At 47.1% G+C, this 13,020-nt stretch overlaps 2 protein-coding genes across 4 annotated transcripts in view; both read right to left on the bottom strand.

Annotated features, from left to right (window-relative positions):
- Positions 1 to 2,643: 2,643 nt before the first annotated feature.
- Positions 2,644 to 5,854, bottom strand: RPL26L1 (ribosomal protein L26 like 1). Of its 3 annotated transcripts, none has more exons than XM_023537169.1 (4): positions 5,716 to 5,854; positions 5,162 to 5,338; positions 3,736 to 3,876; positions 2,644 to 2,998 (listed from the first exon to the last, which is right to left on the bottom strand). In XM_023537169.1, exons 2-4 carry the CDS (start codon positions 5,327 to 5,329, stop codon positions 2,870 to 2,872), a joined length of 438 nt encoding a protein of 145 aa, XP_023392937.1. In that variant the 5' UTR covers positions 5,330 to 5,338; positions 5,716 to 5,854; the 3' UTR covers positions 2,644 to 2,869. The 3 variants fall into 3 exon arrangements, with proteins under 3 accessions (XP_023392937.1, XP_011369278.1, XP_011369280.1); XM_011370976.2 differs by having other exon boundaries at positions 5,720 to 5,800; XM_011370978.2 differs by lacking the exon at positions 5,716 to 5,854 and adding an exon at positions 5,527 to 5,549.
- A 3,873-nt stretch (positions 5,855 to 9,727) lies between these two features.
- ERGIC1 (endoplasmic reticulum-golgi intermediate compartment 1) overlaps positions 9,728 to 13,020 on the bottom strand; it is an 88,745-nt gene continuing 85,452 nt past the window's right edge. The window contains exon 10 of the mRNA XM_023537146.1: positions 9,728 to 11,615. Coding sequence (XP_023392914.1) covers positions 11,508 to 11,615 — 108 coding nt within the window. The 3' untranslated portion in view covers positions 9,728 to 11,507. The remainder of the gene's footprint in view (positions 11,616 to 13,020) is intronic.

Here is a 13,020-nt window from a genome sequence, read left to right as displayed (position 1 = left end):
CAGTGTGGCCCGAGGACTCCGGGGAGCCCCTGAGACTCTCCCGGCGGGTCTGAGAGTGCCTCTCTTTCCTAACTACCAATCTGTGTGACACTGAATTTTCTTCCTATGCTTCACTCCGAATAACATATTGCAACAGATTGAATGCAGAAGTATTTTAAGAATCCATTAGTCTATTAGCCAGACATCGAAGAATTTTGCAAAAATGTAATACAAGGTCATTCTTTTTTGGCGGGGCGGGGGGGAGGTTGGAAAGAGTTATTTTTCATTACCTGTCTCATTTGGCACTCGCGACACCTAATATAAATATTATTAAATCCATTTATATGTTAGGAAAGAGAGGCTCAGATTTGCAACTTGCCCCACGTCTAGCTGTTTTAAGTGACGGAACTGGGATCCGAACGTAAGTGTTCACAGCTCCTGTTCTTCCCACTAAGCCATACTCCCTCTCCTATTTCAAACAGTATGTCAGCAAAAACCCTAACTTATACACTACTTAACAAGATAGACCTCCACTGTGTAAAATGAGACCTTCGAAAACCTGTTCTAGAATTAGAATGTGGTTGATTCAGTTATTTGTGATGGACAAAGAATATTTTATTTAATATTTGTGCATGTTGGTATTGTAATTAAGGTATTCAGGCAGTAGATCATCCACATACAGCTGTTTCAATCTGGACCACCTGCTTTTCTCATGTAGCCTTCTCCACGGATCAAACTTTTAGTAAACACCTAATCATACCCGCACAGACTATTTCTGAAAGGATACAAAAGAAACTGGGAACAGTGACTGTTTCTGGGGAGAACAGATTGACTGAGAGCCAAGGTGACAAGGGAACTTTTCACTGTTTATCTTTCGTACTTTTTCTGTTGTACCATACTAAGTATTACTTCTTAAAACAAACAAACAAACAAACAAAAAGAAAACTAGCTTAAAACAATGAAAAAAGACCTAAACCACCAGCAGATGGGAACTGCTTGATGTCTGCAGCATCAGCAGAGTCCCATGGACCCTTGGTTAGCAGAATTCTGTCTGGTTGTCAGAAAATTCTATTACTTGCCTGCCCAACTCACACCGAAAGCTCTGGAGCTGAGCATCTCGTGCCCGAGTGCAGTATAAAAGCAAATATTCAGAAGCAGTTATCTGAAGTTTAAGAGTTTGGAGCCTTCCCAAATAGCACAAGGAGACCCACTCAAGTGAATGAATATCTGCAGATTTGGTGAAAAGGTCAGTAGGAAACGGCTTAATTCAGTCATCGCAGGAAACACGCTAATATCCCAGGGCCTGAACCTTGATAGGCAGGCCCACCCATCTGGCATTCTTGACCCCATTTCCTGCAGCAGCCATAACACAATACTGCTGTCCTTAAATTCTCCCCTTCATTCAAGAACCAGCATTTGTCTGAACTCCCTTGAGAACAACTTTTCCCTCTGCCCCTACAAATGAACCCACTTCCATTATTCTCTGAGACAATAGCTAAAATCTGCTGAACACTCTGTGCTTTACATGCAGTATCGTAAAAAGCTCTCAAAGCTCTTATCTATATCGCATACTGAACAAGTTGCTGAAAACAAGCCAAGTCTGACTCCTCGTAAATATAAATTCACTGATGAGAGTACTGGCTGGAGCCAGAACAGGCAACAAAATATGTTATCCTTACAATAAATTGAATCTAGTATGAAATGGGACTTTTCAGTTTTTGGGTCCTCCAACATGTTGGTTGAGAATAAAGACAAAACTCAAAAGAGAAAAAAACTACAGACCTTACTGGGTTGACGTACTCATTATACTGACTGGACACATAGCTCAGTGTACTAACACAGCTGCTGTGTGCCGTACCTTTTTCACGTGCTGTGTATATACATTTTACATACATCCTAATCCACACCTCAAATTTACATGATGCATGTTAACTGAAAGATTATTTATCATAGGAGCAAGGCAAGATTTCAGAGATAGCTCTGGCGCTAAGTCTTGAAGAGTGATTATAAGTTAGATCTGGAGTCTTAAAACTCAGATGCCATGGGGGGCCGGGCACAGAGGAAATAAGCTAAATAGGGAGCAGCCAGCCTCTGGCTTCACACTACTCATGATATGTAGGATCAGGGCCCCATGCAGCCAGATGATACACAAGATTCAGATTTCTCTGTGGAGCTCCTAAGTTTTAAATGTTTGAAGTTAATTTTTAAAAATCATGCAAAGCAATAGGACAAAATCTGTCTGTGAGTCAATTCTTGCCAATAGGCCATTAGTTTTCTGAGTTAGCCCCAGCACAGAGGAGGGGCATTTCAGTTGCATAGAAATGGCACTTGCAAAGTCAAGTCCGTGGGCAGGGCAGCCTGGTCAGGGAGCTGCACCCCATTTGGTCTGGTGGAGCGCAAGGGAGCGGAAGCTAGCCAGAGAGCCATCTGTCAGGCCTGAGACACAGGTGTACAGAGCAGCACCAGCTGCTCGGTGGGGCCTTGTGAGTGCCAGTTTACATTGTGACCGCTATTGAGTGGGACAAACCCCTGCGTAAGACGAGCCCTGTCCTATCCACCCCATCAGCACGAGGGTCCAGGCAGGAGCAGGGCCATCATACACCTGCTATTCTGCTGCTAGTACATTAAACATATGAAAGAATGGCCACTGGGAATTAATAAGACGGGTTTTATCTACAGAACAATGTGAATTCCATTTTGAATTAGGAAACATTTCCAATTTTTATTCATAAAATTAATCAAAACAGCAAAAGTAGAGTTACAAAGCCACGTACCAATAACAAAACAGGAAGGAAACAAAATATTCCAGAGATTTTGAAAAGTTTCAAAGGAATAGAAACCAGGATAAAAAAAATCTATAGTTAAACCACGGCTGCACAACATGTTCTATTCATTCCTGCATTTTCTCAATAAGTTCTTCCTTATATTTGCCTTTCTCTTTTCCAACTTGTCGAGATTTGGCTTTCCGTTCAAGAATTTTTTTCCGATCTTTGTCCAGTTTTAGCCTGGTGATAACCACCTATTTGGAGAAAACAAACAGATCTTTGTTTTTTAAGTGGAAAGGATTTATAACCAAGATTATTTTGTACAGAAGGGTCTCCCTTGACAAGCGCGGCTTAGATTCCTTCTGTTCCCCAACCTCCTGTCCCCTAATTCCCGAGAATCTAGGAGATGTTTAGACAGCTTAGTGACATGAAATGTTATTTGGGTTGGGAAAAATTATACGACCAACATGTTTCTGGTTTGTCTAGTATCCCTTGGCTGGCAAAATGCATTGTTTAAGAAACACCTGCATTCCCGCCAGCTACTGGGCAATACAGAGATCATAAGGGTAAGCAGACCCCAATATTATTCTGCCTTGAGGATCTGAAACTCTGGAGGAGAGAGACCCTACAATATGGTGTATAAAATGGGAGCGCAAAGGAAGAACAGCTTATTCCACTAGATGGGTGTGAGGGTCCAGGACGAAATAGCCTCTCTTCTCCATCTGGACATTATCTGGTGGGGAAGTGACGTCTGGAATGCCTGGAACCCCCCTGCTACTTGACTGAAGAAAGGAGCCTTCACCAAAGACGACAAAACAGACGAGAAAAGAATCTGGATCCCATCACTAAGCCAGTGAATCAATTGAGCCTGCCCGACCTCCCTCTGAAGTCCTTGCCAGGGCCACCCGTGTAAACAGTGCCGACATGTCAATAAGTCTTACAGCAGCACAATAATGGAAGGCTGCCACCGCTGCTCGGGCCCGGGCCATACCTTGCTCGGGTGAATGCCCACGTGGACAGTTGTGCCGTTGGCCTTCTCACGTTGCACTCGCTCGATGTAAATGACATATTTCTTTCTGTACACCTGTACTACCTTGCCGATTTGCTGACCTTTGTAGTGTCCTCGAACCACCTGAGAGAAAATACAAGAGAATTTCTCCCATTTCTAATGCATGAACATTACAGTGAAGAAACTAATTATCAGGAACACACAGACTAAGATACAACTTTTTATACAAAAGCAGATTAATTCCGGCAGACAAAAACCAGCAGTTTTTTAGATATAAATCTGCTTTGTGTTAGTTTAAGTTAGGTGGAAATTCTCCACCTGAATGGTTTTCTTATCATAAGTCAAAATCTCGTTGGCTGTTTCCTGTACTAAAAATCTGCTCACGCTCCAACTAGTTGAAAAATCTTTAAAAATCAACTAGATTATAGTTTCCCCGAAGGCAAGAGCATATTAAACAGTAGCCATAACAAAGGTGATGTTCATTAATAAGCACAGAGGAAGAACCACATATAAAGAACTGGAGAAGCTCAACATTCCTACATCTACCTAGGTGGTTCAGCTTATTTACCAACGTGACTTTCATGTCGAAAAGAGAACAGCCACATCTCACCGAATATCCACCACTCTCTCTAAGACCAGAGACTCACATGGAAAAGTCTGTGAAAAAGCCCTTATTAACTATCACTGAGTCTGAAGAAAAATGTTAATAAAAGGAAGCCAAAGGAACAGCTGGACGAACGCTTGGCCCAACGAGGAGGTGGACGGGACTAAATCGACTGGACTGAAAAGAGCGAAGAAAAGAAGAAAGAATGATATCCAGAGTCTGATATCCAGAGTCTGGGTGGGCAACGGGACAGATGGCTATGCCTTTCCCAGAGCACGGAACATGGAGGAAGAAACAGATTTTAGGAGAAAACAGTTTGTAACATGTTGAATTCGAGGCAACTGGAGACAGTCTAGCGGAGATTTCCATAAACAATTACAAGGCCAGCTGGGTCGGCAACGCTGACCCGGGAGTCATCCCCCGCAGAGTCTGGCGCAGAGAGCCACCCTAAGCAGGGCCCGGCAAATTGGCAGCCACGTGGCTAAATCAAAAAGCAGAGTTTTGCTGGGTTGGCATGCTGTTTTTTGTTTTTTTTTTTTAAAGACACTATCATCATCATCATCATCATCATCATCATCATCATCATCATTATTATTATTATTAGAGAATTGAATCTGAATGCTCTTAACGGAAGCTGGGCAGGCGCTCTCCACTCGCTCTGGGCCCCATCTGAGCTAACACATCTGTGGGGTCACATTACTTGCCAGGATCCCGCGGGCAAGGGAGTCTATGACTCCCCCACGTCCAAGCATGTCGGGCGAGGGCGAGGGCGGCGCCCGCGCGCGACGCAGCTGGGAGTCGTACCTGGACCTCGTCATCCTTGCGGATGGGCATGGAGCGCACGTTGTATTTCTGTCGCAGCTCCTTGGAGAGCGGGGACGACATGATCTTCCGGCGCACGTGCGAGGGCGCATTGAAGTGGCGTTTGCGATTTTTGCTGCGGTCCGAGGTCACGAAGGGGTTGAACTTCATGGCGACCGTCTGGAAAAAGTCACGAGGGAAGGAGCGAAGGGGAGCTCATTGGGGTGCCGGGACACACCTCCCACCCCCCGCGCAAATGCTCTACGGGAAGAGGTGGCCTCGGAAAGCGACTGAAGGAGTAGGACGCGGGATGTGAGGGCTCTGGGTGTTACACTGAGTAAGGCGCGCATGGGGGGCGCATGCCTGACCAGAGGAGTCGTGGGGAGAGGGCGGCGCTGGGGCCTTGAGGCTGAAGGAGGATGGCCTGGGCTAACGAATGCACGGTTGGGGTCACGCAGAGAGATCTCTGGGGAAGCGGGTAGGTCTGCAGCAGGTGGGGAAGGGTCCCATAGAGAGGAGAGCTTCACAGTCCGCGAAAGATACCTGCATCCACTCACCTACCTGGCGCCGGAAGTACTCAGACGATGCGCGCGCAAGGCGGGAAGTGAGGCGTCCTTGCCGCGCAAGCGCAGAAAGAAAGCGGTGACCCATTCCTTGGGAACAAAGCTGAATGGCGCCCCCTGCGGCTTGGGGTGGGATCGCAGCGCCTCGTTTGCAGACACCAACCGAGGGGTAAGCGGCGCTGGGGGGTCATGCCCAGAACCCCGAAAAGATGGCGCCTCTGGGGAGGCGGGGGGTACTTTTGCAGGGCTTGACGTTATTTTAATAGATAACCATCAATAGCCTCTTTCCTCTCTCAAACTCTTCGTCCATGCTATTCTCCGCAGAGGTCATCTAGGCATATTATTGGGGTGATTTAAACATCATGATGCTCCAAATACAATCTGTCGACTTGCTTCTTAAAATCACCGAGGAGCCTGTTCAAAATGGAGATGTTCCTGTTCTACCACAGTCCTACAAACCAGACAGTGACAGGTCGGCCTCAAGGAATGGGAATTTAAAGCAAGCACTCCCCTCACCAGAGATTTTGAGACGCACATATGTTTGAAGATCGTGGTGAAACAACCACCAGGCTTTGCAAAACTCCTCCCCACCCCCCACCCCACCGCCAAGTGTTTTAGCTCTGTTTGGGAGAGCCGCCTCCATGTTTCTGAGCTTCAGTTCCCTCATCTGTAAAATGGGGATGATCTTAGTAGGTGCCTCGTGGAATTATGAGGACTAAATGAGTTAATCCGTTTACAGTGTTTAGAACAGTGTCTGACATATAGAACTCAATTATAGTCATCCATTATTCCTTATCTGCAGGGGCCTCACCGTGTCCTCGCATTCAGATTAACTCCCAATGACACAAACTGTAAACTTTCTGTGCTTGATGTAAGCACATGCAACATTGTGCTTGAATTGTGGTCTTTTTTTAGCCTCCACATGCTCCTTTGGAGACTCAGCCACCCTAACCAGGACTTGGTGGGATCGGCTACTATGTTGCCGCATGCCCTCCCTTGGCAACATGCACAGGGACTGGTAGAGGAGCCCCAGGACCTGGCACAGTGCCTGGCACAAAGGAAATGCCAAGGGGATATTTGTATGTCTCAGAGGCAGAGGGTGATGGCGGGTGGTGAGGAGCTGAGAGCCCTCCCTGGGTTCCAATTGCCTGGGTTTGCATCTCCACCACTTCTTGGCTCTGAAGCTTCAGATAAGATATTTAGCTTCCTGGTCACTTACTTTCCTCATCTGAGAAATGGGAAGAATGATAGTACGTCCCACGTGGATTTGGTGTCAGGGTTAAGTAAACCCTTAACACAATGGTTTTAATATGGTAGACGTTATTAAATGAGCAGTAATGGCTAATCTTCTTAGGCCGAGCATTTACCGTCAGGCATTGCACTAACAGCTTAATAAACATTACCTCGTTTAACCTGGTAAGCAACCCTCTGAAGGGTCCTTTTTACAGACTAGAAAACAGGTTCTGAATGAGAAAGGAGTAGAGAATGACAAGGACCCAGCATTAGATACTATAGTTACTGCCATCTTGCAGCCAATAAATGTAATTCATAAAGTTATTAAAATAGTTATTAAAATAGAAAGGTGTCTATTAAGGAAAAAAGTCAACTACAAAATACTGTTAACAGCAGGATCCCATTTTGTTTATGGAAAGATATCATTAAAATATTAACAGTGATTATCTCTAATGAGTGGGATTAAAGGTGATTTTACTTTTTCCTTTTTAATCTTTTGCTCTTTTCTGATTTTCCTCCAATGGGGCTATGAGCATGTATTAGTTGTGTAATTAAAATCATGTTTTAAGAGTTTTATATTTTTAAAGAAAATCCCCAATACTCCATTTAGCTTTCCTCTGCAGGCCGTTTAAAAGAAAACAAACAAAAACACAAAAGTATTCTATTTTCAATTTTCCCTTTTTTGCGGAGGAGGAGGCTCACTTTTCCCCTTTTGACACAGTAAGATCTTAGGGGCCGAGGCAGAACCCTGGAGTCAGGCGGCTGTGGGTTTGAATTCCAACTTCGGCACCTGCTAGCTGTGTGGCCGAGACACATGACTAAATGTCTGTTTCGTCCTTCCTAAAAATGAGGTAACACCCACCTCGCAGCATTGCTGTGAGGATTAAGACAAGACCTGAACAATCGCTCCTTGCCTGGCATGTGGAGGATGCCCAGCCACTGGTAGCTATTACGAGGATTACCATAAAAATAATTACGGTCAGAATAAAGTGTATGAGCTCATCCTACGTAACTGACACAAGACAACTGCTGGGGGGGGAGGGGGTACGCGGCTAGGCTCTCTGTGAATGTCCTCCTCACAGTCCCCTCACATTCCTGGACCACTGGCTACATCTATTGTTGGAGCAGCTGATGAACTTGTTTCATCAGAAGGGACTAGGACCACCAGTGTGGCCTGTCACATTGAGAGCATGCATATCATCGTTTCAGGCAGGAATCAAATATTAATTTGTGAATGAAAACGAACTGCAGCTACCATTCATGAGGGCCATAGCTACGTGCCACTTCTTCCCGAGCTTCACGCCCCCTCTGTGTACCTGACCCCTACTCCCAACCCAGGGCAGCATGGGCTGCAACATATAAGCTTTTTTCTTCACAGGTGTGACCCTATAATGTCACCTCTGCTGCAACTGCAACACCTCCCCAGGAGAAGCCATTCCTGCCTGAACCACCACTGCCCCCAACCCGTCACCTCCCCTAAGATGTACCTGCACTGTAATCCTGATTGAGAAATCCTCTTACAAGAAGACACTGTAATCTGCACTTGTTTAGGCAACCAAAGGAATTGGTTTGAGGGCGAAATCTCAAAAATGACACATACATACCTTAAAAGTCCATTTAAAACACATCCGCCAAGCTTTTGACCTGAAGCAAGGCGTTTTCATTCTATTGGGAAATGACATTAAACCAACCCAAGTCCCAGGTTTTGGTTTCTTTAATAACGTGGAGTGAGAACTTGGACCCTTTTGACGTGAATGCAGGATCCCCAGGGACGCCCCTTGCCCTCAAATCTTTTCACTGGTCTTGTTCGTATTGAATTCAGCAGCATTTTGAGGAAGGGGTGGCAACTTACCTTTAATAGGTCTCTCCAAAGTATTCAACTTAGTTTTATTAGATTCTTTCATGTTTCAATCATAATTCATAGGCCGTCACATCATTACAGAGCAGAGCACAGTGGGCCTAAACGGGTCGGGGAACACACATAATTGACGGCTGGTAGGCAGACTACTTTTGACCACTAGCTCTGAGTGTCACAGTAATTCAAGTAGCAGACAGGACTTTAGAGGGATAGGAGGGTCGATGATGAGGGTCTTGCAGACGGGTCTCGCTCCCACATTCGTCCCTCGAGTGTTCACCCATGTTTGTGCTGTCCCAGTGAGGACCTTAAAGGACTGGACAGCAGGATGGCATACATCCACGTAAGTCACTTTGTTATAAGTGATCATGATCTCCCTTCGCTGACCTTAAGGTTGAAAAAGGAATGCCAGGTCCTTGGAAATCGAGAATGTATGAAACACCTCGGCTCAAAGCTGTGGGGAAAAGTTAGCTCTGTTCTCAAGATGATTATATTCTATTTGGGAATACCGACGTGAAACAACCGCCACTTTTGAAAATTTACCATGCTTCACTTTCCTGCATACCTGAGCTCGTTCTAATTCGGTATGATCTACTTGCACGTATTATAGATTTAATTTCTGCGATGGCCCTACAAGATTGTTTTGTTCCTATTCTCATTTTCACCCGAGGAAACTGAAGCACTTAGATGGTAAAGACGTGGCCTGAGGCTACACAGACAGAAAATGGCAGATTCTGGAACATTCTGTAGGGATTCAACAAAGGAAGCGCTGAGTCCAGAAGATGATTTTCTGATCACTCTCAGAGATCCTTCCCATAATTCCCAATTCTCTCTTCTAGAATTAAATTTCCTTCTGGGAGCTGGGATTGAGCCTCCAGGCTACCTAGCCACAATCGAGTAGAAAGAAACACGTAGCAATATTTCTGAAAATCAGCCGTTTAATCTATTCGAACCCAATGAGTGGGGGAAAGAACAAAAACCCTTTTTTTCCCTCGAGATTTTGATTATAAGAATAAAGGGTCAGAGGTGTCTCTTCCATAGGAAACTGACATCCTCTTTGTACTCGTTTTTTTTTTTTTTTAAAAATGCATATAAGTGGAATTTCAACTCTTGTGTACACCACACCTATCCCTTCCTCACCCTGTCTACCCTCTATAGGGGCGAATATTCATACACCGAAGGGACTCTTCTCTGTAACTGGGGAACAGAATGTGAAAACAATCCATTTAAGTGGCCGCAGATACCAGAAATAACCAAATGAAGTTACGCACACGTCAGTCAACTCATATGCAAGCGGAGAAGCTCATCTATGCGGAATCCAGGGCCAAAGACTACAAATGGCAGAGACGCGAGCTACCCATATAGATAAATTAAAACTCCTTCCTCTGGGCGCTCCCCTTAATTACAAAAGTATTCAAAGAATCTCGATATAAATGGAGAACAGGCAGGTGGTTCTGTCCCTGGGACACCAGGGCATACCTGAAATTCCGGAGTGGGGGGTGGGGTAGGCGCAGAAGTTAAGCCTGGACCATTGCCCCTCCCTTTCAGGACTAAGGGGAAAGGGGGAGGGGAGCAGTGGGGTGGGGACCCACTTCAGGGGCAAGGGGAGAGGCAATGGAGCTGCCCCAGGGACCTGGAACATGCTGGTATGTGGCACGCTGATGGAGCGGGGCAGGGGGCTCAGTGGCGAATGGGCCAGAACTGTGCACCCCTTGGGAGCCCAGAAGGTGGACGTCCAGATAAGATCAGGGTGGGTTTGCTTTGCTTCCCCCACCTAAGGCCTTGGGACTGACGGCAGCTGGCTGGGAGAGGCTGAGACGTGATTATTTTAGGGTTGCAGAGAAAAATGCTTCCTGTCTGGACGTAAGTGCGCAAACTGGGTCTGGTTCTCGAAGGATGACTTCCCAGTCACAACCAGCCCCTCCACCGAGAGACGCGGCTGTCACACAGCATCAGAGCTGAGGCACGTTGGCAGGGGGGTTCAGAGGATCAAAGTGAAGAGAGAAAGAAAAACTCGCCACCCGCCCAGCGACCGGCGGGAGACCCGAGTCTCCACCATGGCTGCCCAACAGTGGGCATCTGCTTCTTGGGAGAAAAAGAAAGGGGCGGGAGTGAGGGACTTGAGGATGGGGTTCTCTGCTGGGCAGGAAGGGGTGGAGCACAAGCGAGGGTTCCAACTACAGCATCACATCTCAGGGGCTTGCCTGGGAAGTACCATTCGTGGAAGGCGCTGGGGGAGAGGGAGTACCTTTCGGCAGCCTGGTCCAGAGCCGACAGCCCAGGTCTGTGGGTTGGCTGCCTGAGGGGAATGGAGTGATTAGTGTGTCCAAATGGTGGGGACTACGAGATTGTCAAAGCCTGGCTGAGAGCTGGTCCACATGGATTCTGGGCTGTTCCCCTAAGAGAGAAGGGACTGTGGCCTTCCAAGGAGTGGTCCCCAACATCCCCAAGCACCCCTTGCCTGACTCTGGTCTATGGTTCCCCGGCAGGGGGCACAACTTCAGGCAGTGTAATTTGTCTAAAATCAAACATGGGGAAAAGAGGTAGGTGCGAAACCATGAGCTACCCCCTCCCTCCCCCCACCCCCACTTTGGGACGAAGCCAGATCCTGGGCCAGATAGAAGGCGGGAGGAGACAGGGCGCTGGAGGCAGGGCTGGCGGTCTCCCTGGGTCCTCGGCCATCGGGCCGGGCAGGTCGTCAATGCATCTTGCCCAGCTGGATCTTCCTCCAGGCCTCTGAGGCTGTGAAGATACATGAGTCCAGAATGCCGGCAACGGTGAAGGTCCCGCCAATGATGGCACAGATCTGAAAGCGGGGGAGGTCACAGGTCAGCGCTGGACTGAGTCCCAGGCCAGTCCCCTCCCAGGTCACAAGAGGGTGAGCTCAGCAAGTGCAGACACTCTGCCCCATTACGCCCACCATGTGGTAACCAATGGGTCTGGAACACACTCAAAACCCCACTTGTTGGATGACGAATTTAATAAGATTACAGTCATAATCATCAGCTCCTTTAATTCCCATGCTAACCTTCCAGATGAGGAAGATTATTAGACCCATTTCACAGGACACGGAGGCTTAGTTAGGTAACTGAGGTCACACAGTAAGTGGCAGAGCTGTGACTTGAACTCTTCAGGTTTGTCTTGACGTCGGAACCTGTAGTCTTAACTTCTACTCTCAATTGATCAGATTGTTTATAATCCCATTTACAGATGAAGGAATGGAGGGTACAGAAAGGTGGCGTCACTGGCCCAAGGTCATACGGCCAGCAGGTGGCAATCCTGGGACTTGAACCTGGGTCTGACATGTCAGGTCCAGGCTCAGTGCTGCCTGTGGTCAATATCTAGGGTGGGCTGGATAGGCAGTAGCGACCTGGATGGACTGGAGCAAGAAACTAATCCTCTCGTTCTCAGAAGCTTGTGCTCCACCAGCAAAATCGCAACCAAGGTGAGTGGTATGGAGAACAGGGTGCCTGTGGCGCCACCAGAAAGCTCGTGTTAGAACGACGTTCCTCATGGCGCTGTTCACTTTTGGGACCAGATAATTCATCGCTGAGGGGGACTGTCCTGGCATCCTCAGCCACCACCCATGAGATGCCAGTAGTACCCTCCGCTCTCTGTTATGACAACCAAAATGTCTCTAAACATTGTCAAAAGTCCCCTGGAGGTCAAAAATTGCTCTTGATTAAGTAACTGCTGTAGTAGTGGGGTGATGATGAGCGTCGCCCCTATGTCTGCACCCTAACTTCCTGCCACGTAATAACAATATAACCACCACACAGCAGACAGAGAGCTTCCATGACACTCTGTGCTGAGCACAGGTCTGAAATGCTCCATGCCCCCCATCACCGAATCCCCGAGCCAACCCAACGAGGCAAGTCCTATTCTTAGACCTGTTTTACGGCCGAGGACGCCGAGGCACAGAGACACTTGTAACTCGCTTGTCTAAAGCTACAGTGCTTACTGGTCGAATGGAGGAACAAAACTTTGTGGCGTCTGCACTCTGAACACGACACTGCTGCTCCTCAGGCACGAAACGCCACACCCGACCGAATTCCTTGATTTGCTTTCAAACTGTCAGAGCTGTGACGTATCCAACTCGAAATCCTCTGGCCTATCTATGAGTTGCTTTCTGGTGCCATAAAAGAATCAAAGTATGGACGATAAAAGATAAAAGAAGTTCGTAGATGGTTTGCAAGGACATTTTAAAATGT

The sequence above is a fragment of the Pteropus vampyrus genome, unplaced genomic scaffold (assembly GCF_000151845.1).
Source record: "Pteropus vampyrus isolate Shadow unplaced genomic scaffold, Pvam_2.0 Scaffold179, whole genome shotgun sequence".
NCBI classification, from domain to species: domain Eukaryota; kingdom Metazoa; phylum Chordata; class Mammalia; order Chiroptera; family Pteropodidae; genus Pteropus; species Pteropus vampyrus.
The sequence above is the reverse complement of the archived record's forward strand: the minus strand, read 5'-3'. Positions and strand labels throughout refer to the sequence as shown.